This window comes from Physeter macrocephalus, chromosome 12 (genome assembly GCF_002837175.3).
Source record: "Physeter macrocephalus isolate SW-GA chromosome 12, ASM283717v5, whole genome shotgun sequence".
Classification (NCBI taxonomy): domain Eukaryota; kingdom Metazoa; phylum Chordata; class Mammalia; order Artiodactyla; family Physeteridae; genus Physeter; species Physeter macrocephalus.
The window spans coordinates 59,238,285-59,263,454 of NC_041225.1; the positions used below are offsets into that span (position 1 = coordinate 59,238,285).

The 25,170-nt window shown below is 38.9% G+C and overlaps 1 protein-coding gene across 1 annotated transcript in view; it reads left to right on the forward strand.

Annotated features, from left to right (window-relative positions):
• The first annotated feature begins 644 nt into the window (after positions 1–644).
• EML4 (EMAP like 4) overlaps positions 645–25,170 on the forward strand; it is a 164,389-nt gene continuing 139,863 nt past the window's right edge. Inside the window, exon 1 of the mRNA XM_028497090.2 lies at positions 645–930. Within this exon, the coding sequence (XP_028352891.1) occupies positions 906–930 (25 nt within the window). The 5' untranslated portion in view covers positions 645–905. The remainder of the gene's footprint in view (positions 931–25,170) is intronic.

Sequence of the window (25,170 nt, forward strand, 5' to 3'; positions counted from 1 at the left end):
CTAAGGCTCAGTGTCCTCCCTGAAGGGGAGGCAAGATGAACTCTTGGGTCCCGTCCAGTACTAACATTCCTTGCTTCTGGTATGTCTTGGGCTCTGCTGTGTGCCTTGGCTTGTGGCATGGTGGCCTTGAGCTAGTCAAGAAGACTCGCCCTCACTTGTCCCTCATCCTACTGGGGCAAAGGCAGAACCCGGGAAATTTGGACCCCTCCCCGCACTTGGTTGCCTCTTTAGTGTTCTAGGACACACGGGGTGACCATCTCCTGTCAGAGGGGCTCCAAACGTAAGCTCCGATGGGTCTCCGCGGACTCCCCAGGGGCTGCGAGGAAAAGGAATCCCTAGAAGCTCCCGAGGATCCCAGGCCGGAGGTCTCCCCTTATCCCCACCCAATCGGAAGCAGTTTCAAGCCCCAAGTCCCAGGCCCTCAGCAGGCCCACCGCGCAAGCGTAGACACCCCTCCCGAGCGCGGGGGGCGGAACCCGAGGCCGAGGCAAGGTGAGAGGGAAGGGTCGGCAAGACCCCGCCTCCGGGTCGTCACGTGGGAGGCGGAGTCGGAAGCGTGACGGCGTACGCGGGGGTGGAGCTACCGCTGTGCGCGGGCGGTGAGCTACCGCTGCGCGCGGGCGCGGGGGCGGGGCGCGGCGGGGCGCTCGCGGCTGCTGTCTGGGAGGGAGGCCGGGCAGGCGGCGGAGAGGCGCGGCGCGGCTCTCAACCTGACGGGGAAGTGGTCCGGGCGTCCGCGGCTGACTGCCCCGTGGTGGACGGACGGACGACGGAAGCGGGAGGTGGGAGCCGAGCCGGGCGCCCGAGAAAGCTAGCGGGTCAGGCTCAGCGTCGGCGACCCTAGTCGGTCCGCTGAATGAAGTGCCCGCCCCGCTGAGCCTGGAGCCCGGCGCTTTCCCTGCAAGATGGACGGTTTCGCCGGCAGCCTCGGTGAGTACGGCCGGGAATCCTCCCTCTCCTGCGCAGGGTGGGAACCTTGTTCCCTCCAAACGCAGCCCGGGCCTGCTCTCCACCCTGCCCCTCGGGATGGCGGCACTTCCACTGCACATGTTCCTCTCGAGCCTGCTGCCCCTCTCCGGGCTCCGGTGGACTCAGAACCCCTCCCCCATGCCAGCCCTCCTCAGCAAGACCCTCCTTTCCTCCCAGCGTCCTCTTCAGTGCGGGGCCCTTCTTCACCATAGTGGGACCCCCTTTTCTCAGCGCGGCCCCCCAAAGCTGGTACAGCCCTCCCCATACACTCACGGCTCCCCCCACCTTCAGGGTTAGGACACCTCTTTCTCAAACCCTGACCCCTCTTCTGGGTACAACATTCCTCCCCCTTCCCACATACCGAGCTCTCTTTCAGGTTGGGGACACCTCTTACCCACGCAGAGGCTCCTTTTTAGGGAAGGGACCCCCCCCCCATTCCCTCTTCAGGAGGGGGGCACTCCCCCCCGCTCCACCAAGTATTCATTTTAAATTTGGAGTCTTCTTTTAAGTATTTCTCAGAATAACTGACAACTTCCCTTCACTCCCTCCACTTCTCTGAACATTTTGCAGTGGTTCAGAAGCACTGAAGCATCATTTGCCTAACACAGGAAAGGAAGAGGTGCATCTGTGTTGGGGGACCCTCTTTATTTTTATTTATTTTTTTAACATAAGTGGGGTTTTAAAATTTTATTTATTTTTGACTGTGTTGGGTCTTCGTTGCTGCGTGCGGTCTTTCTCTAGTTGCGGAGAGCGGGGGCTCTTCGTTGCGGTGCATGGGCTTCTCATTGCTGTGGCTTCTCTTGTTGCAGAGCACGGGCTCTAGGCACGCGGGCCTCAGTAGTTGTGGCTTGCGGGCTGTAGAGCGCAGGCTCAGTAGTTGTGGTGCACGGGCTTAGTTGCTCCGCAGCATGTGGGATCTTCCTGGACCAGGGCTCGAACCCGTGTCCCCTGCATTGGCAGGCGGATTCTTAACCACTGTGCCACCAGGGAAGCCTGGGGACCCTCTTTAAAAGAGGCGTGAAAGCAGAACTATGCTTGCTGGCTCTGTACGCATGCTGGGGAGAAGTAACCCTGCCCAGTTAATCCATAGGAAAGGGGGCCTCTGACAGGGAAAGAAAGGATTCTCCATTTTTGGAATATGTTGTCTTTGTGGAATGGAGAAAGGGAAGTAGGCTGAAGTATCCTTTCAGTGTTTCCTTTCACCCAGATAAAGGTAGTAAATTTTGTAACTGGCCAAGGGAATCAGAACTCAAGGCTGGTACTCAGTCCCCTATAATCTCTGTCTGGAATTACTATTCTTTGAGGCCATTGGAATCTGGTTACTGTAAAGATTGAGCTCAGCTGTCATGATGGTGAGAGAAACAGTTTCTGCTTTGGCTGATACTGCAGTTAATGGGATACCTGCTGCTGGATTTGTATATTGAGTATTTTATGTGGAGGTAGCTTGTATTCAGATGCCTTTCTTTGCATTTCTTGATAGTAAATTCCTAGTTGGTTAATGTTCATGGATCAGTGCATAATCTGGCCATTGGCCATACTTTATTCAGACACACTGAGATTAAATGGGTTTTTTAAAATCTAAAATTAAAAAGTAGGTTAAAGAGCAATGGACCCATTATAGGTATTAAATAGTAAAAACCATAATTTTGGCCTTGACTTTCTTTGGGGAAAAACACACACACTTTCTTTGAGAAACACACACACACAAGTACTTTGAGAGTGGAAATCCTAAAATAGGAGGCAACTGAGTGTTACTCTTTCCTCCCTAAAGGCACCTGTTGTCCATTATTTAACCTTTGATGTCTTATAACTCCTTACATTGTGAAGTTGTTTCATTCTTGGGCTCCTTTTAAAGAGGGATCAACTTTTCACTGCTTTTTTTTTTTTTAAGCCTTATGCCTGGATTTATTCCCTAATCATATTGGACTGAAAGACTTGTCCTTTATGTTCGCAAAGAGGTGATCATATACTTGGCCAAAAAACTGAGTATCTTGGGGGATGTGGTGGGACTGAGATATCTCTGAACTGTGGGATCCTCAGCCTGTAGGAATGGTGGGATCACTGCTCAAATTAGAATCAGCTTTTACTTCTTTCCTATTGGTTCTGAGGACTTCGAAGGCTTGCCGAAGCTTCATCTTCTGTGTTTTGTGGGAGTCTTTCTCACTAATTGGGGGCATTTAACTTTATTTTGAAACAGTGGATATCCTTGTTAAACAGCTATCCCTTCTTATCCAGTTCATGAGGCAACTGATAGGAGAGACTGAAAGATGAAGATGAATTTTAGTTGGGGCTCCCACTTTTCATCAAGAACATTATAGCTGACCCTGGTGTTGAATTTTTTTTATTCATTTGATAATTTTTCTATTTATCTGATGCCATCCTTGGATGGTACCTTGATGAGACTTCCTTTCTTTAAGTATGGTGTTGATCAGGAGCAGAGGATATACCTGTATTTAAAGAGAGGAACCTATGTCAGCTGGAGGGAAAGAAATGGTTCCTGGCCTTATTTTTGGAGCTGCTTCTCATGAAGATACTTCTCAGCAGGAGCTCTGTGCTTTCTCTTTCTGTCCCCCTTGAAAGAGTAAAACTAGGCCCCATCTTAATTGAAACCTTAAAGAGTTGGGAATGAGGGAAGGGTAATGCTGGTATATTTTATTGGTAGTCTTTAAACATAGCTTTACCCAGCTCTTGCCAAATTGCTTGTTTCTGTTCCCTGCAGTTCATTAGTCTAGAGCTTAGCGTTACATTGATCTTTATTTTATCATCAAGAGAGCCATGAATGTAAAGGCAAGCTCTTGTATTCTAGTAGATGTTTAAAAACTTTTTTTAACCAAACAAGAATTCAAAACATGTGAAGTTCTTCTGGGGTCACAAGTTTTGAAAATATTTATTCTCAATGAAGTGTATGTGTGTGTCTCCTTTTATATACTAGATGAGTTCTTGAAAAAAAAGTGTAAGAAAACCACATTTTTATAAGCAGGAAAGCTCAGTGCTTTGTAAACAATGGTTATAGAGAAGCTGATTATTTAAGGGAATGTTATGGTGCATCATTTCATAAAGTGAAAAACTTTTAAAATTCAGACTGTACCCTTGATTGTTGTGTGTTTGGATAAGGAAAACACTATTATGTGCATTTTATAAGGTGTCTAATGGCAATTAAAACTGTGTTTAGTGGTTTTGAAATCACTGAGAGGAACGTTAGGTGATTGTCTGTGGGTGATTGTGTTATATGTGCCACATTGAAATTATATACCTTTTGTATTTTGTTTTACATTAAAAACAACTAAAGGATGCTTTTAATCTCTACAGCTGATGAATTTCAGTCAGTTTGGCTGGCAGGTGGTGGTACCGTTTACTTCAGGCATAGTGTCTTTTAGTTCACGAATAGGGTAATATAAAAAAGCAATACTTTAGAAACAGTTTTTTTTTTTTTTTTAACTTAGTGAGGGGAAAACAATCTGTCTTGATGTCCTGCCTCCAAATCAGTTTAGAGTACACACACATACATGTACAAAACATATATACAGTAAATATTTTAAATCTCAGGTCTAGGTGCAAAAGTGGGAAACTTGATACAGCTTTTTTTGTTGATTTTCTTAAGGCAGGGGTTAGGTGCATTTCATGCTTAGTTTTTTTGTTTTTTTGTTTTTTTTTAAGATGTTGGGGGTAGGAGTTTATTAATTAATTAATTTATTTTTGCTGTGTTGGGTCTTCGTTTCTGTGCGAGGGCTTTCTCTAGTTGTGGCAAGCGGGGGCCACTCTTCATCGTGGTGCGCGGGTCTCTCACTATCGCCGCCTCTCGTTGAGGAGCACAAGCTCTAGACGCGCAGGCTCAGTAGTTGTGGCTCATGGGCCTAGTTGCTCCGCGGCATGTGGGATCCTCCCAGACCAGGGCTCGAACCTGTGTGTCCCCTGCATTAGCAGGCAGATTCTCAACCACTGCGCCACCAGGGAAGCCCCATGCTTAGTTTTTTTAGCATCTCTTTTTCATAATAAAGGTTTTAATTTTAAGACTTGTCTTGGGATTAGCCTACAGGTTTAGTCTGTGTTTATGCTTTAAAGAAAGCATATTGTTAACCACATCAGTTTTAACTTTTTCTGCTCCAGAGGTTAAAAACAAAACTCCAAAACTTCTTTTTAAAGAAAAATTGTAATGGATGAAATTGTAGGGTTAGTATAAGAAATGTAACAGTCTCAGTGCAGTAGTAGTATGCTTCAGTTTATGAGATATTTTAAAACAATCTCTTTAACATCACAGTATTAGAACTTATTTCTCATTTCACGTATACTCTTGCTTTCTTAAAGGAACAGTGTAGTATATGATTTTTAAATATTAATCTAGTCTAAAGCATTCTGTATATATTTATTCCTATAAAAATATTTCCCATGTAATAATATTACTTGGGGAATTTTTTCTTAACTTTTAATTTCTTAATGGTTGTCTCTTGAAGGGCTGAAGATAGGCTTACATTATAATATGGCATGAGTAGTAAATCTTACATCTATAACATGAGTTAGCTAGAGTATTTCTTAACGTGTACCTATTTTTGTGCATTCTTCTTGCCCTTTAGGAGCTTACTATCTGGTTTTAAATACATATCTAGAGATATAAGTAAAGTACCAGAAATGGGAGTTGAAGGCGGAAGCACCATTTGGAATGCAGTGCTATGTATCAAGCATGTAACTTCTGAGAGACAACATTTGGAGATTCTGAATTTATCTCTATAGAGACTGGCCTTTTAAAAGGCCTTTTACTAAGTTTAGTGCAGATGAATTTGAAAACATGGTGGCAGAAAAACGGCTCATCCCAGATGGCTGTGGGGTCAAGTACATCCCTAATTGTGGTCCCCTGGACAAATGGCGGGCCCTGCGGGGTCAAGTACATCCCTGATTGTGGTCCCCTGGACAAATGGCGGGCCCTGCACTCGTGAGAGCCTTGGCGCTGCCCCCTCCCTACCCATGCCCACCAATAAACTCTACTTTCTTGTCCCTGTAAAAAAAAATAATAATAATAAAAAAAATAAAACCATGAAATAATTTATTTAGAAGTCCAAATATTAGGGAATGATATTACTAGGTCTTTTTCTGTTTTGTATTTAAGTTTGAATAGCATGTAGGACAAGTACCGTGTTAATTTTATTTATATGAGTCCATTTCTATTACATGTAAAACTTCAATATTTGTTCATAAGAAATATGACAGGGCTTCCCTGGTGGCGCAATGGTTAAGAATCCGCCTCCCAATGCAGGGGACAAGGGTTCAAGCCCTGGTCGGGGAAGATCCCACATGCTGTGGAGCAGCGAAGTCCGTGCGCCACAACTACTGAGCCTGCACTCTAGAGCCCATGAGCCACAGCTACTGAAGCCCGCGTGCCTAGAGCCTGTGCTCTGCAGCAAGAGAAGCCACTGCAATGAGAAGCCCACGCACTGCAATGAAGAGTAGTCCCCGTTCACCGCAACTAGAGAAAGCACGCATGCAGCAAGGAAGAGCCAACGCAGCCAAAAAGAAATTAAATTAATTAATTAATTGAAAAAAATGACGTATTTATTTATTTATTTATTTATAAAATTTATTTATTTATTATGGCTGCATTGGGTCTTCATTGCTGTGCGGGGGCTTTCTCTAGTTGTGGTGAGTGGGGGCTACTCTTCATTGTGGTGCTTGGGCTTCTCATTGCACTGGCTTCTCATTGCGGAACACGGACCCTAGAGCACACAGGCTTCAGTAGTTGTGGCACACGGGCTCAGTAGTTGTGGCACACGGGCTTAGTTGATCTGCGGCATGTGGGATCTTCCTGGACCAGGGACCGAACCCGTGTCCCCTGCATTGGTAGGCGGATTCTTAACCACTGCGCCATCAGGGAAGTCCCCATTTTTTTCCACTTGAACGCAGATTTTTCTGATGGGGTCCAATGTTCTTTTCCTTACACTATTTACGACTTCTTTATAACCCACTTGTACATTGACTCTAACATACCTGAATCTGAGCTCCTCATCCTCTAAATCAGCTTCTTTTTCTTATTTTCCACTGTCTGTAAGTATCACCCAGCCTTGAAATCTTAGAACCATGTTTGACTCCTGGCCATTTTTGCCTACCACATTAAAATCTCTTTTAAGACTTATCAATCCTTGTCACCTTTTCCCATTCCTTGCTTTCCTTTTCCACCACCACAGTTGAAGTCCTTATTTTTCTGTGTTTGGATTATTGCATAGCCTCAAGAATCTCCACTTGTCTATAATTTGTTTTGTGTGGTGGGGGGGGGACCTTCAGACTAATCTTCCTTAAACAGTGCTTTGACTGTCCCATTCACTCTTTCAGATTGCTTCATTGCCTTAATGACTAAATTCAAGCACCTTAACCTTGTTGTCAAGCGTCCTCCATTATCTCTTTCTACTGTCTTAACATGTTCTGGCCTAATTGACCTATTTCTTTTTCCCCATATTTGATTGGCTTTTTTCCATCCCTGTGACTATTCTCTTTTGAAGTACCCTTCAAGGCCCAACTCAAATATTGTTTCCTTTCTGAACACCTTTCATGATTCGTTCTCTTTCATTCCCAGCTTAAAATATTCACCCTTGAACTTTTAACATAAGAACATTCTTAGGGCACTTATCACAGAATATTTCTTCTCAAAAGGTAGAAGTAATTATTACAAGTCCTAAAATTATTGTAAGTCTTATTTCCCCAGCCAAATTGTAAACCCATTGAAGGCTGACACTCTCATGTGTTTTTGAAATCTCATAGCAGAACAGTGGAGATTTCATGACCCTATAAAATTGGGGGAAAAAATATTAGGGAACCAGTATATAATTGGCAACTTACAACCTTCGCTCTTACCATCGTTGCATAAAAAATAAATAACTTGAAGACCAAAAAATTATCATACACAATCTCCGAATCCTTTAAAATATTAAATAACTCTTTATGTTCTTGTGTTCTTCTGTTCTTATTTCACCTGAAATAAATGAAAACTTTCTTCCAGACTTTGTTGGGAATATGATAAAGAACTCTGTGCCAGGTTCTAGGGTAGTGTTTTTCAAGTGCAGGTCTTGTGCATCACCTATTAAGGATTTAGAAATCAATTTATTTGCAGTCAAGACAAATACTAAAAAGAATGAGGAGGAAGAAAGATTATAAAATATTGGTGCTTTGCATGACATTGCTTCAAGAAATTTTTAATTTCAGTTTTATATGTTTGCCTTAGATGGCAGTATAAAATTTCTTTCTAGGGGTCACAATCAGATGAAAGGTACACTTTTAGTGTCTATTCCCTATCTTTGAGAGACTAGGTGGGAGGGCTCACATATATATAAAAATGTGGATGAACAATCAGAAGTGGTTATAATGAATTGTGCTGTTTTTGAAAAGTTTTTAGAATCTGTTTTGTTTTTGTTTTTTTTTTTTTTTTTGCGGTACGCGGGCCTTTCCTGCTCTGGACGCGCAGGCTCAGCGGCCATGGCTCACGGACCCAGCCGCTCCGCGGCATGTGGGATCTTCTCAGACCGGGGCACGAACCCGTATCCCCTGCATCGGCAGGCGGACTCTCAACCACTGTGCCACCAGGGAAGCCCCTAGAATCTGAATATAATGATTAGAATATAGTTAATATCAGGAGCAGCGAAACTATATCTGTAGTTCTAGAATCAGTGTAATTCAGGCAAACTCCATATGTAGAAATGTAGCTTTATGAAACTGGTAGGCTAGGGTATGTTATTTACTTTGCAAAGCATTCACCATATTGTTTTTTTCAGCTTTCCTGATGGAGTTTTATGTGTCTTGACTGGTTCTCCACCTCATTAGCTTTTCAAAATCTATCCAGTCTCTAAGACATGGCTCAGGTACGCTTGTTTTTTCTGGAAGCTGCACCTAATTATTCTAGTGTTGCACTCAAACTATTGCACTGTAGTGCTCCTAAAGTAGAGGAGACCGAGTGCTTACACCTAAGGGATCTGGCAGTGTAGCCAGAAATTGAGTCTACTTAACTTAAAAATTCATATGATTATTTTGCAACCATTATAATAAAGATTAGTCCAGACAGGAATCATTGATAGATGCTAAATCTATGGGGATATTTTTGATGAGGAGCAGAATGTTTGCATGGTCTTAAATATCTCCCCATATATTGCTTAGTAGTTGCAGGGGAGAAAAATAGTAACTCTATACAGTGATGAAATCAGACAGCACCTTGAGTGCATGATCAAAATAAATAGCACCAAAAAAAAAAAAAATAATAAAAAAAATAAAACCATGAAATAATTTATTTAGAAGTCCAAATATTAGGGAATGATATTACTAGGTCTTTTTCTGTTTTGTATTTAAGTTTGAATAGCATGTAGGACAAGTACCGTGTTAATTTTATTTATATGAGTCCATTTCTATTACATGTAAAACTTCAATATTTGTTCATAAGAAATATGACAGGGCTTCCCTGGTGGCGCAATGGTTAAGAATCCGCCTCCCAATGCAGGGGACAAGGGTTCAAGCCCTGGTCGGGGAAGATCCCACATGCTGTGGAGCAGCGAAGTCCGTGCGCCACAACTACTGAGCCTGCACTCTAGAGCCCATGAGCCACAGCTACTGAAGCCCGCGTGCCTAGAGCCTGTGCTCTGCAGCAAGAGAAGCCACTGCAATGAGAAGCCCACGCACTGCAATGAAGAGTAGTCCCCGTTCACCGCAACTAGAGAAAGCACGCATGCAGCAAGGAAGAGCCAACGCAGCCAAAAAGAAATTAAATTAATTAATTAATTGAAAAAAATGACGTATTTATTTATTTATTTATTTATAAAATTTATTTATTTATTATGGCTGCATTGGGTCTTCATTGCTGTGCGGGGGCTTTCTCTAGTTGTGGTGAGTGGGGGCTACTCTTCATTGTGGTGCTTGGGCTTCTCATTGCACTGGCTTCTCATTGCGGAACACGGACCCTAGAGCACACAGGCTTCAGTAGTTGTGGCACACGGGCTCAGTAGTTGTGGCACACGGGCTTAGTTGATCTGCGGCATGTGGGATCTTCCTGGACCAGGGACCGAACCCGTGTCCCCTGCATTGGTAGGCGGATTCTTAACCACTGCGCCATCAGGGAAGTCCCCATTTTTTTCCACTTGAACGCAGATTTTTCTGATGGGGTCCAATGTTCTTTTCCTTAACACTATTACTGACTCTTTATAACCCACTTGTACATTGACTCTAACATACCTGAATCTGAGCTCCTCATCCTCTAAATCAGCTTCTTTTTCTTATTTTCCACTGTCTGTAAGTATCACCCAGCCTTGAAATCTTAGAACCATGTTTGACTCCTGGCCATTTTTGCCTACCACATTAAAATCTCTTTTAAGACTTATCAATCCTTGTCACCTTTTCCCATTCCTTGCTTTCCTTTTCCACCACCACAGTTGAAGTCCTTATTTTTCTGTGTTTGGATTATTGCATAGCCTCAAGAATCTCCACTTGTCTATAATTTGTTTTGTGTGGTGGGGGGGGGACCTTCAGACTAATCTTCCTTAAACAGTGCTTTGACTGTCCCATTCACTCTTTCAGATTGCTTCATTGCCTTAATGACTAAATTCAAGCACCTTAACCTTGTTGTCAAGCGTCCTCCATTATCTCTTTCTACTGTCTTAACATGTTCTGGCCTAATTGACCTATTTCTTTTTCCCCATATTTGATTGGCTTTTTTCCATCCCTGTGACTATTCTCTTTTGAAGTACCCTTCAAGGCCCAACTCAAATATTGTTTCCTTTCTGAACACCTTTCATGATTCGTTCTCTTTCATTCCCAGCTTAAAATATTCACCCTTGAACTTTTAACATAAGAACATTCTTAGGGCACTTATCACAGAATATTTCTTCTCAAAAGGTAGAAGTAATTATTACAAGTCCTAAAATTATTGTAAGTCTTATTTCCCCAGCCAAATTGTAAACCCATTGAAGGCTGACACTCTCATGTGTTTTTGAAATCTCATAGCAGAACAGTGGAGATTTCATGACCCTATAAAATTGGGGGAAAAAATATTAGGGAACCAGTATATAATTGGCAACTTACAACCTTCGCTCTTACCATCGTTGCATAAAAAATAAATAACTTGAAGACCAAAAAATTATCATACACAATCTCCGAATCCTTTAAAATATTAAATAACTCTTTATGTTCTTGTGTTCTTCTGTTCTTATTTCACCTGAAATAAATGAAAACTTTCTTCCAGACTTTGTTGGGAATATGATAAAGAACTCTGTGCCAGGTTCTAGGGTAGTGTTTTTCAAGTGCAGGTCTTGTGCATCACCTATTAAGGATTTAGAAATCAATTTATTTGCAGTCAAGACAAATACTAAAAAGAATGAGGAGGAAGAAAGATTATAAAATATTGGTGCTTTGCATGACATTGCTTCAAGAAATTTTTAATTTCAGTTTTATATGTTTGCCTTAGATGGCAGTATAAAATTTCTTTCTAGGGGTCACAATCAGATGAAAGGTACACTTTTAGTGTCTATTCCCTATCTTTGAGAGACTAGGTGGGAGGGCTCACATATATATAAAAATGTGGATGAACAATCAGAAGTGGTTATAATGAATTGTGCTGTTTTTGAAAAGTTTTTAGAATCTGTTTTGTTTTTGTTTTTTTTTTTTTTTTTGCGGTACGCGGGCCTTTCCTGCTCTGGACGCGCAGGCTCAGCGGCCATGGCTCACGGACCCAGCCGCTCCGCGGCATGTGGGATCTTCTCAGACCGGGGCACGAACCCGTATCCCCTGCATCGGCAGGCGGACTCTCAACCACTGTGCCACCAGGGAAGCCCCTAGAATCTGAATATAATGATTAGAATATAGTTAATATCAGGAGCAGCGAAACTATATCTGTAGTTCTAGAATCAGTGTAATTCAGGCAAACTCCATATGTAGAAATGTAGCTTTATGAAACTGGTAGGCTAGGGTATGTTATTTACTTTGCAAAGCATTCACCATATTGTTTTTTTCAGCTTTCCTGATGGAGTTTTATGTGTCTTGACTGGTTCTCCACCTCATTAGCTTTTCAAAATCTATCCAGTCTCTAAGACATGGCTCAGGTACGCTTGTTTTTTCTGGAAGCTGCACCTAATTATTCTAGTGTTGCACTCAAACTATTGCACTGTAGTGCTCCTAAAGTAGAGGAGACCGAGTGCTTACACCTAAGGGATCTGGCAGTGTAGCCAGAAATTGAGTCTACTTAACTTAAAAATTCATATGATTATTTTGCAACCATTATAATAAAGATTAGTCCAGACAGGAATCATTGATAGATGCTAAATCTATGGGGATATTTTTGATGAGGAGCAGAATGTTTGCATGGTCTTAAATATCTCCCCATATATTGCTTAGTAGTTGCAGGGGAGAAAAATAGTAACTCTATACAGTGATGAAATCAGACAGCACCTTGAGTGCATGATCAAAATAAATAGCACCAGTGGACATTGTGTGCCTCTGAATGTGATGCCTGTGAAGAACACATCACTTAATGTAGTTCGCCAGCCAGGAATGCGTAACCTGAATGTAATCCTGAGGAACACTGAACTCCAAATGGGGAACATCCTGTTTTTTAAAAGGGTAGGGGGCGAGACTGTACTTTTTAAAATGTTAATATTATAAAGACAAAGAAAGGCTGTGGAAATGTTCCAGATTAAAGGAGGCTAAAGAGACATGACAACTACTTGTAGTACCTGATTCTAGAATGGATCTTGTATTAGAGGGGGAAATGATATTAAGGATATTATTGGATCATTTGGCAAAAATGGAATATGGATGATAGATTAGATAAAGGTATGGCATCAGTGTTAAATTTACTAAAGTTGGTAACCATCCTAAGGTTCTATAAAATAATGTTTTTATTCTTAGGAAATACACACCGAAATTTTTAGGAATAAAGTGCCATGATGTATAACCTACTCTCAAATGGTTCAGAAAAAATAATGTAACATGTATATATGTTTTATATATATACATATATATGTATATATAGAGCTATGTATTTATGTGTGTATGTATTTGTATGTTTGCATAGAGAGGAGGAGGGAGGGTGGAAGGATGCTCTTATGCAAGTAATGCAAATGAGTAAAATGTTAACAATAGATGAATTTGGTTAAAACTGTACAGGTTTTTTTTGTACTATTCTTGTTCTTACGGCTTTTCTGTAAGCTTGGAATTATTTTTAAATGAGAAGTTTTAAAAAATCATATGAACTTTGCATTAAACTCCAAAATATTGCATTTTAAAAATAAAGAAATAGCTCCTCTCCCAGAAAATTCCAGGCAAACTCTTGGGATAAAACTGCGGCTCCAAGAATATGTTCCACGTATATCATGTGGTTTCCTTTTATCCCTAGGCTTCAGTTTGAGAAACATGCCTCTGGGCCAGAGACAGCTGTGGTTCAAATTTAGTCGACAGACATGTTTTGTTTGGCCCTTCTGAGTGTGTTAAAAATTGGGAAATTTCACATAAAAATCTGCATCTTTGGTTTCTCTTGAAAAATGGAATGATATTGCCACTGTGGACTTGCATTCCAGATGATATATACTCACTGAGTGATGCGTCAGGTAAACAGCCTCAGTCCTTGCCTTATACCTAGCTTGTTTCAAGTATTTACCTTATTGCCTGGCCTCTATAGGCATATGTTTGCAGCCTTTATCTTGCCCAGGAGGTGTTGGGGGTGTCTTCTTTGTGGTCATGGCAATTTGAGAATTAAGTTGTTGAAATGATGCCCTAACACCTGCTAACATTTAAGTGTATATATCCTATAAACAAGGACATTCTCCTGCATAACCATATTACAACAAAGAGAATCAGGAAATTAATATTGATATATTACTACTATTTCACCCTCAGACCCATTCAAGTTCTGCTAATTGTTTTAATAATGTCTTTTATAGCAGAAGGATCCAGTTCAGAATCAAATGTTGTATTTAGTTGGCATGTCTCTTTAGTCTCTTTCAGTCTGGAACAGTGCCTTAGTCTTTCCTTGGGTTTCATGACCTTAATGCTTTGCAAGATTGCAGGCCAGTTGTTTTGTAGAAAGTCCCTAAATTTGAGGTTTCCTCCTGATTAGATTCAAATTATGTATCTTTGGCACAAAAGCCACACAGGTGAAGCTGTGTTTTGTCTCATTGCATCCTGTCAGGTGGCACACAGTTTTGATTTGTCCCATTCTGGTAATGTCCATTTTGAACATTTGATTAAGGTGGTGTCTGCCAGGCCTTTCCACTGTAAAATTACTGTTTAAAAAATCTTTGTAATTAGTAAGTGTTTTGTAGGAGGTACTTTGAAACTTTGTAAATATTCTGTTCCTCATCAGGCCTTCAAATTATTGGTTTATTTATATCTGTATGAATCAGGTATCCTATTTTTTTTCCAATGGGTTATAATCCATTACTATTTATTTTGATACTCAAATTGGCCCTGTTTTGGCTATCGGGTACCCATTCATGCTGGCTTCTGTATTCTTTTGACATGTTCCCATCAATCTTTGAGGACTCTCTTGCTTTTTGACACAATAAGGTGATTCAGTTGCACAATTCAGCCCATAATAACTTGCATATATATTTTAAGTAGGGTTCAGGTGAGATTTTTGAATTAAGTCATTTTAAGTTAGCAAACATTCTTTATGGTTATTGTAATTTTGTAACTGCGTGATAGTTTATCTTACACTTAAAAATTGTGTTAAACACATGGACTAGACCATTAATGTAAATTAGTTTGAAGGTGTTTGCTCTTAAGTGGGAAGCCATTCAGGATGTTTGTTCTTATATTTCTACATTTAAACAATCAGCAGTTATCTTAGAGCAAGGTACTGTTAGGTGGTGTGTGTGTTGGGGGGCTTGGGTAAAAGAAAACAGATTTAAGCAGCAAGATTAACTTTTTTTTTTTTCCCCCTTAAAATGTTGTGATCATCTTTCCTTCTCAGTGAGTATAAATATAAACTTTAATGCATCGTATTCCATTATTTGGACATCTGATCTGCCTAAGCTGTGTATATAGAACATAATTTACCTTATTCTTGATGACTGATGGTGGTTACTGTGAGCAGTAGACATGGTTCTGTGCTGTAATACAGTGATGCCTCTGAGAGCTCTTTGTGTAGAACTGTTTGCTCCATACTTTCAATGACCCTAGACAGTTATACTGTCTTCCTTGCTGTTTGTCACCTAGTGTCAGTGTACTTTATCCTTTCCTTTCTTTTTATTTATTTAATTATTTTAAAAAAAATCTCACCCGTAATATTTGAGCTTATATATATCTGGAAAGATGACTCTTCTCATATTAGACCTAAAATTTGACAATAATTTCTTAATATCAGATATCCAGCCAAATATCTCTGGTTGTCCCAAAAGTGACATTTTACAGTGGTTTGTTTAAATCAAGGTTTAAACAAGATCGTACATTGCATTTGGTTGTTATGTCTCAAGTATTTTAATCTATATATTTCCCTTCCCTTTGCAATTTGTTAAAGAAACTAGACCTCTCCTCCTGTAATGTTTAACATAAGTACTGATTGTATCTTTTGGTGTTTTTTTTTTTCAAACATGTTTCTTTGTCTTCTGTTTATCCTTTAAATTGAAACTTACAGATTTTTATATATTTGATGTATTTTGATCTGCTACCATTACTCTTCTAAAATTTGATGCTTAGATTTTCCCATCTTTGACTTCTGAGAGCATCTTCACACTGCTTCCTGAGTCCTGGTCCTAGCGCTCTTTGTTAGCTTCCTTGCTTTCTGATGTGACAAGATGTTCAAACTTTTCTTTTACACTTCCTGTTCCAATTCTGCGGTCAGCTGTTTCTCTAAGAAGTTGTGGTTCCTGTTGGTAGGAAGTGGTACTCTAGGCTCTAGAGGTGCTCATTGTTAACTAAATTGGTTATTGTTTCTAATCTAGCCATTCTTTTGATTTCCAATTTTAAATCTGCTGTAGGCTAGGAAACCAGATAACAAAGCTGGTTTGACGTACATAAGATTGTTTTGGACCTCAAAAAAGAACCCAGAGATCAAGGTCTGTGCCTTTTTAAATTGTATGGTGTGGCACCTACAGGGACAGAATCATACCTAATAAATATTGCTAATGTTAGTAATATGTGAATAACATAATACCAGATGTTCCTCAGAGTAAAATAATAGACTTCTGAATGAGGCCTTTAATAATAAAATACCTGAGCTTTTAGTTCACAAACTTGATGATATGTGCATGTTTTAAATTATAGACCATTTATGCTCCCTGTATTTTCTTTTGTTAAGATTATCTTTCTTTTGTTTCTTTTGTTTTTTGTTTTTCTTTTAGGATAAATCTCTGGATCAGTGAGGTGTTAGTATCTTAGAGAGTCAAATTATGCTATATTATATTTGTCATATTCCATAATAAGAATACACTTCTTTTCATTTAAAAACTTTTTTCCAGAGAATGTACTTCTTCAGACTTTCCAAAATTGATGAGTTCCTAAAGTTGAGATGACTTGCTGTTTTAAAACAAAACTATTTAGTTTTGATATCTGACATTTTTCCTTAAATCATTTTTTACTCTTGTATGTTGGTCTCGAGCAACTGCTTATGCTGATCTTTAAGTGACACGTTAGAGCAAATGACAAAATTTGCATTTTTCTTTGAGCCATTTGTTCCAGAAAAGTGTCATAACTGACTTCTGTTGATGAGTGAGTGGGAATTTTTTTTTTTTTTTTTTAAATTTGAAGGATATCCTGTTTTCAGTTTAGTTGGGGCATAGCCTTTGATTTTCTTTGACTGCTTTGAGTACCTCTTGGCATTCATCTTATTTCTTTAATCCTCTCCAGTTTTAATTAGTGAGAATATGTTTTTTGGCACAAACAACATTTTCTTAATTTTTAGGATCTATTATTATGGGTCATTTGAGATAAGGTATTGGGGAACAAAGTTTAGAATAAAGAGAATGGCTGGGAAAGTAATCAATATTTGACTAATTTTCTTGAGACTTTTGTGAGTGCTTGTGGGTGAAATTTAATGATTATATGCACACTGAAACTTGCACACTGTGAAATTCCTTATCTTGGTTCATTAGTGCATACTGTAATGGGGCTAATGTTATGGGTTCGAGTCTCATATAGGTCACTTTTTTGTGTGTGTTTCCTGGTCATAAACACATTCATTAAGTAAATAGCTTTTGATTAGCTTCTTTGGATCACACTCTGTGCTAAGTGCAGTGGAAAATTGGTGTATGAGACTCTCGAAATCCCTGATCTCATGAAGCTTATAATTCTGTGGGGGATTCAGGCAGTATTTATTCGGGAAATATTTATTGAACGCTTGGTATGCGCTCAGCACTCTTCCAGCTATAAACATAGTCCTTATGGAGCTTATGATGTTGGCTTTTAAAATACAGAGTAATAAGGATTGTGATGGTGAAGTATAGGAAGGTTTGGAAACAAAGGAGGGCTGTCTTAAACCTCTACCATCCAGCCTTTTATGTTTTTTTCAGATGCATGTCTTTGTTTAGGGTGTAAGCAGAAAAATAGAAGTCAGGTCACAGTAGCCCTCCCAGCTCTTGAAAATGGCTTAAAGGAATGACATTTAGTTTTTTTTTCCTACTCCCATACACCTGAGAAAATGATAAACTACCAACAGAGCTCGCTTTTGTTGCACTTTTCAACCTGTGCGGAGACCATTGTCTGCTGTGCTCTCCTGGTGTCATCCTAATTTAAGTCAATGAATTCAATAACTTCTATCCTCTCTCTGTTATCTATGTAAGTGGTACTTTTCTAAGATATTTTTCTATGTGTTTGTTGCAGTATGAGTCCTGTGATTAAATCTATGGTCTTCAATATACTTGCTTTAGGAAATAATCATTGATACGGCAGGTTATGGACATGGGTAACTTTTTGAAAGGGAGTAGCAAAGCAAAGGCACTAACTTTTATTCAGCTGTGATTTCAGGAACTATGTCAGACACTTTTCATAAATTAACTGTAAAAACTAAATGGCAAAAAAAATTGTTAATTTCAGTTAAAAAAAAATACCCTCAAGGGTAACTTTTAAGTAGACTTAATAAAACTGAACTTGTTATTACAACCCTTCATATGAGGATGATGATTATAGTGACAGACTTTTTGTGACTGAAATGAACTGTTGATGCCAGTATGAAAATCTCATAATTCAGCAAGTGCTACATGCCAGGAATTGTTTTCATACTGGGAATTTATCAGTGAAGAAAAGAAACAAATATTCCTACTAAAGTATATATTATTAATGCAGGGAGATAGACAGTAAACAATTTTCATGAAATTATTCACTCTTCAGACATCAGTGACTCCTGTATAAACATTGATGTCTGCATTGTTGATTATAAATATACCATCCTTTTTTCATAGAATAGATGGTGATATAGCCTATGTGGACTTTGGTTGTGTCAGATAAGCTTAGAGAAAAGTAATCTTGCGGATGCAAAAACAGGTAGGTAAAACATTGACAACTGTGCTAAGGCTACTTTATCATCATACATGTTTGTCACTGTGTCTGATCATATGACAGGGTTTTGGAATGGTGTATATACTTCTTAGATGTCCATTCTCAGATTCTTAATTTGTCCTTTTTGTTTCATATTTAAGGCTTTATTGTTTACTAAAATACTTTTATGTGTTTGGATATGTATTCCCTTGAGTTTTAGTATTTTTTTTCTTGTGGAAAAAATTGATTATATTTCTGTAAAATCTTTTTTTCCTCTAGGTTAATTACTATAGATCACTGCTTATCAACCTGGATTCAGGACCCCTGTTCAGTTACTAAGGAGAATTCCCAGGATGCTGTGGAGCTCTCCAGACAGCTGTTTGTGGGTGGTAGTGAGGGTAGAGGCAAACAGTGGGTTGTGTGACCGGGGTGAGGTCACCTCTTTTACCTTCTGGCCCTCTTTCTTTCCGGACTTTAACACCTACTTTGGTACTTAAAGCAGTTTGGGCTCTTGCTGTGCTCTGAACAGTTGTTTAGTAGTAGCACCTATAAGGTAATGTTAGATGTTTTTTTGATGGGACTCACGGGGGTGTGACTGTGTCACAGCAACAACAAAAAAGTTGCTTCAGGAGTTTGAAAACCATTGATGTAGTTTTAAGTGTAGTTTTAGGCAATGTTTTAATGTCTAGAAATTAATGTCTTCGCATTTGATCTTTCCTGCTCTCATTTAACCTGCATATGGCCACTGGATTATTCTTTCAATACAGCATTTTTATTGTCACTCTCCGGCTTAAAAGCTTTTTATTATTTTCAGTTTCTGTGAGATAAACTCTTAGCTTGGGCCACGTGGCTCCAACTTTACTTTTCCAGTCTCACCCCTTTTTGGGGAATGTTATGTGGATTCTCTCAGTATCCCTTTCCTTGCCTCATTTATTGCTACCTTGTGTCTTCTTATGCCATTATTTATTATATTATATATTACATATATAATATATTGACAGAGTTGCCATATACCCTAGGGGAAATGAGGGAATTTGAAAACCAACAGATAAGATTATGACACGTTCCTAAGAGTTGTATGAGAAAGTGTCTTTAGAGCAAGGTTTTGTGAATTGTTTTCTTTTCCTGCTTATTAACCTGTTCCTTCCTCTCATCACTGGTATTTTGTATAACCCTGGATAAGCCAATCTGCTTTTTTGCCAAACCTCATTGGACTTCCTTAAAACTGAGTATATTCTTTTCCTTTGGGAATTTGGTAGTTTTGTTATCAAATACAGTGCGTTCTTGATAGCAGATTCTCACAGTCATTTGTTTTAAAACATCACCAAACACCTCATTATCATATCTTGATTTTAGTGAAAAAGAGTAGAACTACAGAGTAGTTTTGAGAATTCAAATTTTTAAAATCAGCTTTATTGAGCTATGCTTTACCTGCGATAAACTATGCCAATTTCAAGTGTATAATGGGTCTTGAAAATTTTGTATGGTTGTGTATCCACTATCACAGTCAAGATATAGACCATCTCTCTTTCCCCAAGATGTTCCCTTGTACCTCTTTGCAGTCAGTCCCTTCCCTCTACCCCCACTGATCTGCTTTCTATCCCTATATTTTGTCTTTTCTAGAATATCATATAACTGGAATCTTTGTGGTCTTTTGTGCTTTTAACTTAGTATACTTTTTAAAAAATAAATTTATTTATTTTATTATTTATTAATTATTTTTGGCTGTGTTGGGTCTTTGTTGCTGTGCGCAGGCTTTCTCTAGTTGCGGTGAACGGGGGCTGCTCTTCGTTGTGGTGTGCGGGCTTCTCATTGCGGTGGCTGCTGTCATTGTGGAGCACATGCTCTAGGTGCGTGGGCTCAGTACTTGTGGCTCACGGGCTCTAGAGCAAGGGCTCAGTAGTTGTGGTGCACGGGCTTAGTTGCTCCGCGGCATGTGGGATTCTGGACCAGGGTTCAAACCCGTGTCCCCTACATTGGCAGGCAGATTCTCAACCACTGCACCACCAGGGAAGTCCTAACTTAGTATACTTTTGAGATTCATCTGTGTCGCATGTTGCAGTAATTTGTTCCTTTTTATTGCTGAATAACATTTTATTGTATAAATATACCACAGTTAGTTTATCAATTCATCAGATGATGGACATTTCAGTTGTTACTAGTTTTTGGCTATTAAGAATACAGCTGCTGTGAACATTGGAATACATGTCACCCTGTAGCCCTGCAGCCACTAGTGTACTTTCTGACTATGCATTTGCCTATCCGGTGCTCATTTTTTAAAAAGTGGGTTGTTTGGCTTATTATTAGGTTTTGAGAGTTCTCTGTATACTGTGGATGCAAGTCCTTTATCAGTTATGTGTTTTGCAAATATTTTCTTCCAATTTGCAGCTTAACTTTTCATTTACTTAACAGTGTCTTTGAAGAGTGAAAGTTTTTTTTTTTTAAGTTAATTTTTATTTATTTATTATGCTGTGAGGCATGTGGGATCTTAGTTCCACGACCAGGGATCGAATCGAAGCCCCCTGCATTGGAAGCGTGGAGCCTTAACCACTGGACTGCCAGGGAAGTTCCTGAAAGTTTTTTATTTTGATGAAATCCAGTTTATCGATTTATTAGGATGAAGTTCAATGTATTATTTTTTTCTTTTATAGTATATTTTGTGTCCCATTTAAGAAATCTACCTAACCCAAGGTCACAAAGATTCTGAAAGAAAACTCTTTCTCTGCTCACAACACTTCTGACACCAAATGTGTGGGTTTTCCACACCAGGCAATTCTGACACTACCTGGAATTAGTGCAGATCCTGCAGGTTAAGGGTTCAGTCCCTCAAGACTGCCTGCTCCAGATGCCAATTACAAGTTCAGACTTCAGGTACTTCTGACTGACCACTTATAAATGGGAGATTTTCATGCCCCCTCCTTGGGTTTAATAATATGCTATAACAGCTCACAGAACTCAGGAAAACACTTTACTTACTATTACTGGTTTATTATAAAAGATACAATGCAGAAATACCCAAATGGAAGAGATGCATTGGACAAGGTACTTAGGAAGGGGTGTGGAGCTTCCATGCCCTCTCTGGGTGTGTCACCCTCCCTGCACCTTGATATGTTCATCAATCTGGAAGCTCTCTAAAGCCCATCATTTAGGGTTCTCTTGGAGGCTCCAATACATAGGCATGATTGATTGAATCATTGGCCAGCGCGGTTGAGCTCAGTCTCCAGTCCCTCTCCCCTCCCTAGAGGTTGAGGGGTAGGACTGAAAGTTCCAACCCTCTAATCACAGGGTTGGTTCGTCTGGCAACCAGCCCCACCCTCCAAAAGTCACCTCTTTAGCATAAACTCAGGTGTGGTTGAAAGGGGCTCCTCTCACCCCTATTACTCAAAATTCCAAGGGTTTTAGAAGTTCTATGCCAGGAACTGGCGACAGAAATCGAATATATATATATATATATATATATATATTTCTTATTATGTCACAATTTCTCTCCTGTTATTTTCTTCTAGAAGTTTATAGTTTTTGCTTTTATTTTTAGGTCTGTGATCCTTTTAGAGTTAATTTTTACATATAGTATAAGGTAAGAATCAAGGTTCATTTATTTGCACATTGATATCTCTTTGTTCCAGCAACATTTGTTGAAAAGATTAGCCCTTTTCCTTTAAATTGCCTTGCGCCTTTGCCGAAAATCAATAGACTACATATGTGTCCGTCTATTTTGGACTCTGTATTCTGTCCCATAGATTGCTATGTTTATCATTAAGTAAATACCACACTGTCTTGATTACTATAGCTGTAAAGGCTTCAATTAAGTTTTTTTTATATTTGAAAAATAATTTAGAGGAAATAAATTTAACTTTAAAACTTTGTAGACTGACAGAAAATTACATTAATTCAATGATTGTTGTTAACATTTTATATTCATACTTTAGAGTTTACATTTTAAAATTACTTACAAGAATACGATCTCTTGATTCACTAACAATTTTAGGAGTTAGAGCAGACATTAATATCCATATTTCCTAAATGAGGAAGCTATAATATTTAAAATTTTTAAATTAATTTTTATTGGAGTATAGTTGCTTTACAATGTTGTTAGTTTGAGATCATACAGTTAATAGTTTAAGATCATACAGGTAGTGTAATGAAGGAAGAACTAAAGCCCAAATGTTATGCCTTCAAAAATCCAGTATGCTTTCCACTATACCACACTACTTTCATTTGCTACTCTTCTCTTATGTTGAATGTTGGAGAATGAGTGTTTTATGAAAAATTCAATCAGTAAATTTAATTCAGTTAAAGTATAGAGCTATAGAAGAACAGTTTATCTGTTTTCTTGGTCACCAACATCACAAGACACAGTAAGAAGTTAAAACTGGGCTTCATTTTTTTTCTCCAGTGGTGTGTTTTACAACCAGAATAGGTATTTATAGTTTCATTTTAAATTTATAAATGCAGGAAGGAAGCAGCAAGATTTGTTAAATGAAAGCTGAAAAATTCCTTCTAAAAGAACTGTTTTAAGAAATGAGGGTATTCTTGCCAAAGTGAGAACAAGAACAATAAAACTTAAATTTTAGACTATTTGAGTGTGTGTGTGTTATCCGTAGTATATATTGCCACTACCTTAAGTTCTTTCCCCCAAAATCCCCACAACCTCAGATCATAGTTAAGAGGTTTTTGCAGGAGTACTGGTAAAAGATGATGACAACTGGTGTTTGTGTGGAGGTGAAAGAAGTGGTAGCATTTGGAATGTATTTTGGAGAGCCTGTTGATGTGCTGATGGATGGATGTAAGGGACGAAGAAAAGGAGTGAATCATGATCCCATGATTATCCACTCGTAGTTCTTTTAGCCTGATCAACTTGGTGGGGCTATTTACTTGGTGTGGGGAAGACTTAGATGAATTGGAAGAGCTACACAGTGGAGGAATGGAAATCAGATAGAAGCTGTTAAAGCCCTCTTAAAAATTTTTTTTAACTTAAAAAAATTTTTTAAATTAATTTTTATTGGAGTGTAGTTGCTTTACAATGTTGTGTTAGTTTCTGCTGTACAGCAAAGTGAATCAGTTATACGTATACATATAGCCCCTCTTTTTCAGGTTTCCTTCCCAGTTAGGTCACCACAGAGCACTGAGTAGAGTTCCCTATGCTATACAGTAGGTTCTCATTAGTTACCTATTTTACACATTGTAGTGTATATATGTCAATCCCAATCTCCAAATTCATCCCACCCCCCTTCCCCCCTTGGTATCCGTAAGTTTGTTCCCTACATTTGTGTCTCTATTTCTGCTTTGCAAGTAAGTTCATCTGTACCATTTTTCTAGATTCCACATACAAGTGATATTATACGATATTTTTCTCTTTCTGACTTACTTCACTGTGGATGACAGTCTCTAGGTCTATCCACATCTCTGCAGATAGCACTAGTTCGTTCCTTTTTATGGCTGAGTAATATTCCATTGTGTGTATATACCACATCTTCTTTATCCATTCCTCTGTTGATGGACATTTTGGTTGCTTCCATGTCCTGGCTATTGTAAATAGTGTATCTTTTTGAATTATAGTTTTCTCCAGGTATATGCCTAGGAATGGGATTGCTGGGTCATATGGTAGTTCTATTTTTAAAATTTGGTTTTTATAGAAAGTAATATCACATCTCAGACTGAGAAGGTAGAGACAAGATGAAATTACTTATGATCTTATCTTTCTAACAGTCATTTAAAGTGTTTTGGTATGTGTGTGTTTACAGTCTTGTATAGAAGCTGGCAAACTTTCTATAAAGGCAGTTACTCAACTCTGTTGTAGCATGAAAGCAACCACAGACAATATATAATAATTGGGTGTGCTTGTGTTCCAATAAAACTTTATGGACACTGAAACATGAATTTCAATTAATTTTCACATATTGCAAAATATCCTGGTATTGAGTTTTCTTGCAAACATTTAAACATGTAAAAATTATTCTTAGCTCACAGGCCATACAAAAACCACTGGCAGACCAGATTTGTCTTACGCATTTGTTTTGTGATTGCAGTAGTATAAGCCTTAATAAACCTAGAGCTTACGAAGTACTTTTATATTATTTCTTTTAATTCTTGCAATAACTGTAGGAAGTATTTACCATGCTTAACATAAAATACACATTATGTACATAATTGAGGGCAAGGATGTGCATTATCATTGGAATTCTTTGTCTCTTACCTCCACTTCTCTGTACGTATTGATTTTGTTCTTTGAAATAAGCTTTATTCAGCAGCAGGGGTCATCCCAGTAGCTCTGCAACTTCATCCTCAAAGTTTCCTTCCCTTAGCACTAATTTGAAAAATCCAAGGACAGGACTTTGGTCCTGCTTACATCAAATTTTTATCCCACTGCTAATCATTATGTTTAGGAAGGGCAAGGTCATCATGTAGGAAGGTAACAGTTCTCTTTTGGAACCAGTGTTTAGAATAATAGGAGGGGGATTTAGTAGTTTCTCAAATGAAGGTCTAAAGGGTAGCATACACATGGCCACCTGGGGGAATTATGATTTGGACAGCCATGCCAAAGTCATGTGTATTTACAATCATTGTTTAATTTTCTGATTTAATTTTGTGTTCTTTTCATTTACTTGTTTGTATCACACTCAATTCTCTTTCCTCCACTCTAGTTTTCATTGCCACTTACTTGTTTATGTATTATTAACACCATCTCAAACTGAATTTTAAAAATCCCTATTTTTTTTTTTAACATCTTTATTGGAGTATAATTGCTTTACAATGGTGTGTTAGTTTCTGCTTTAC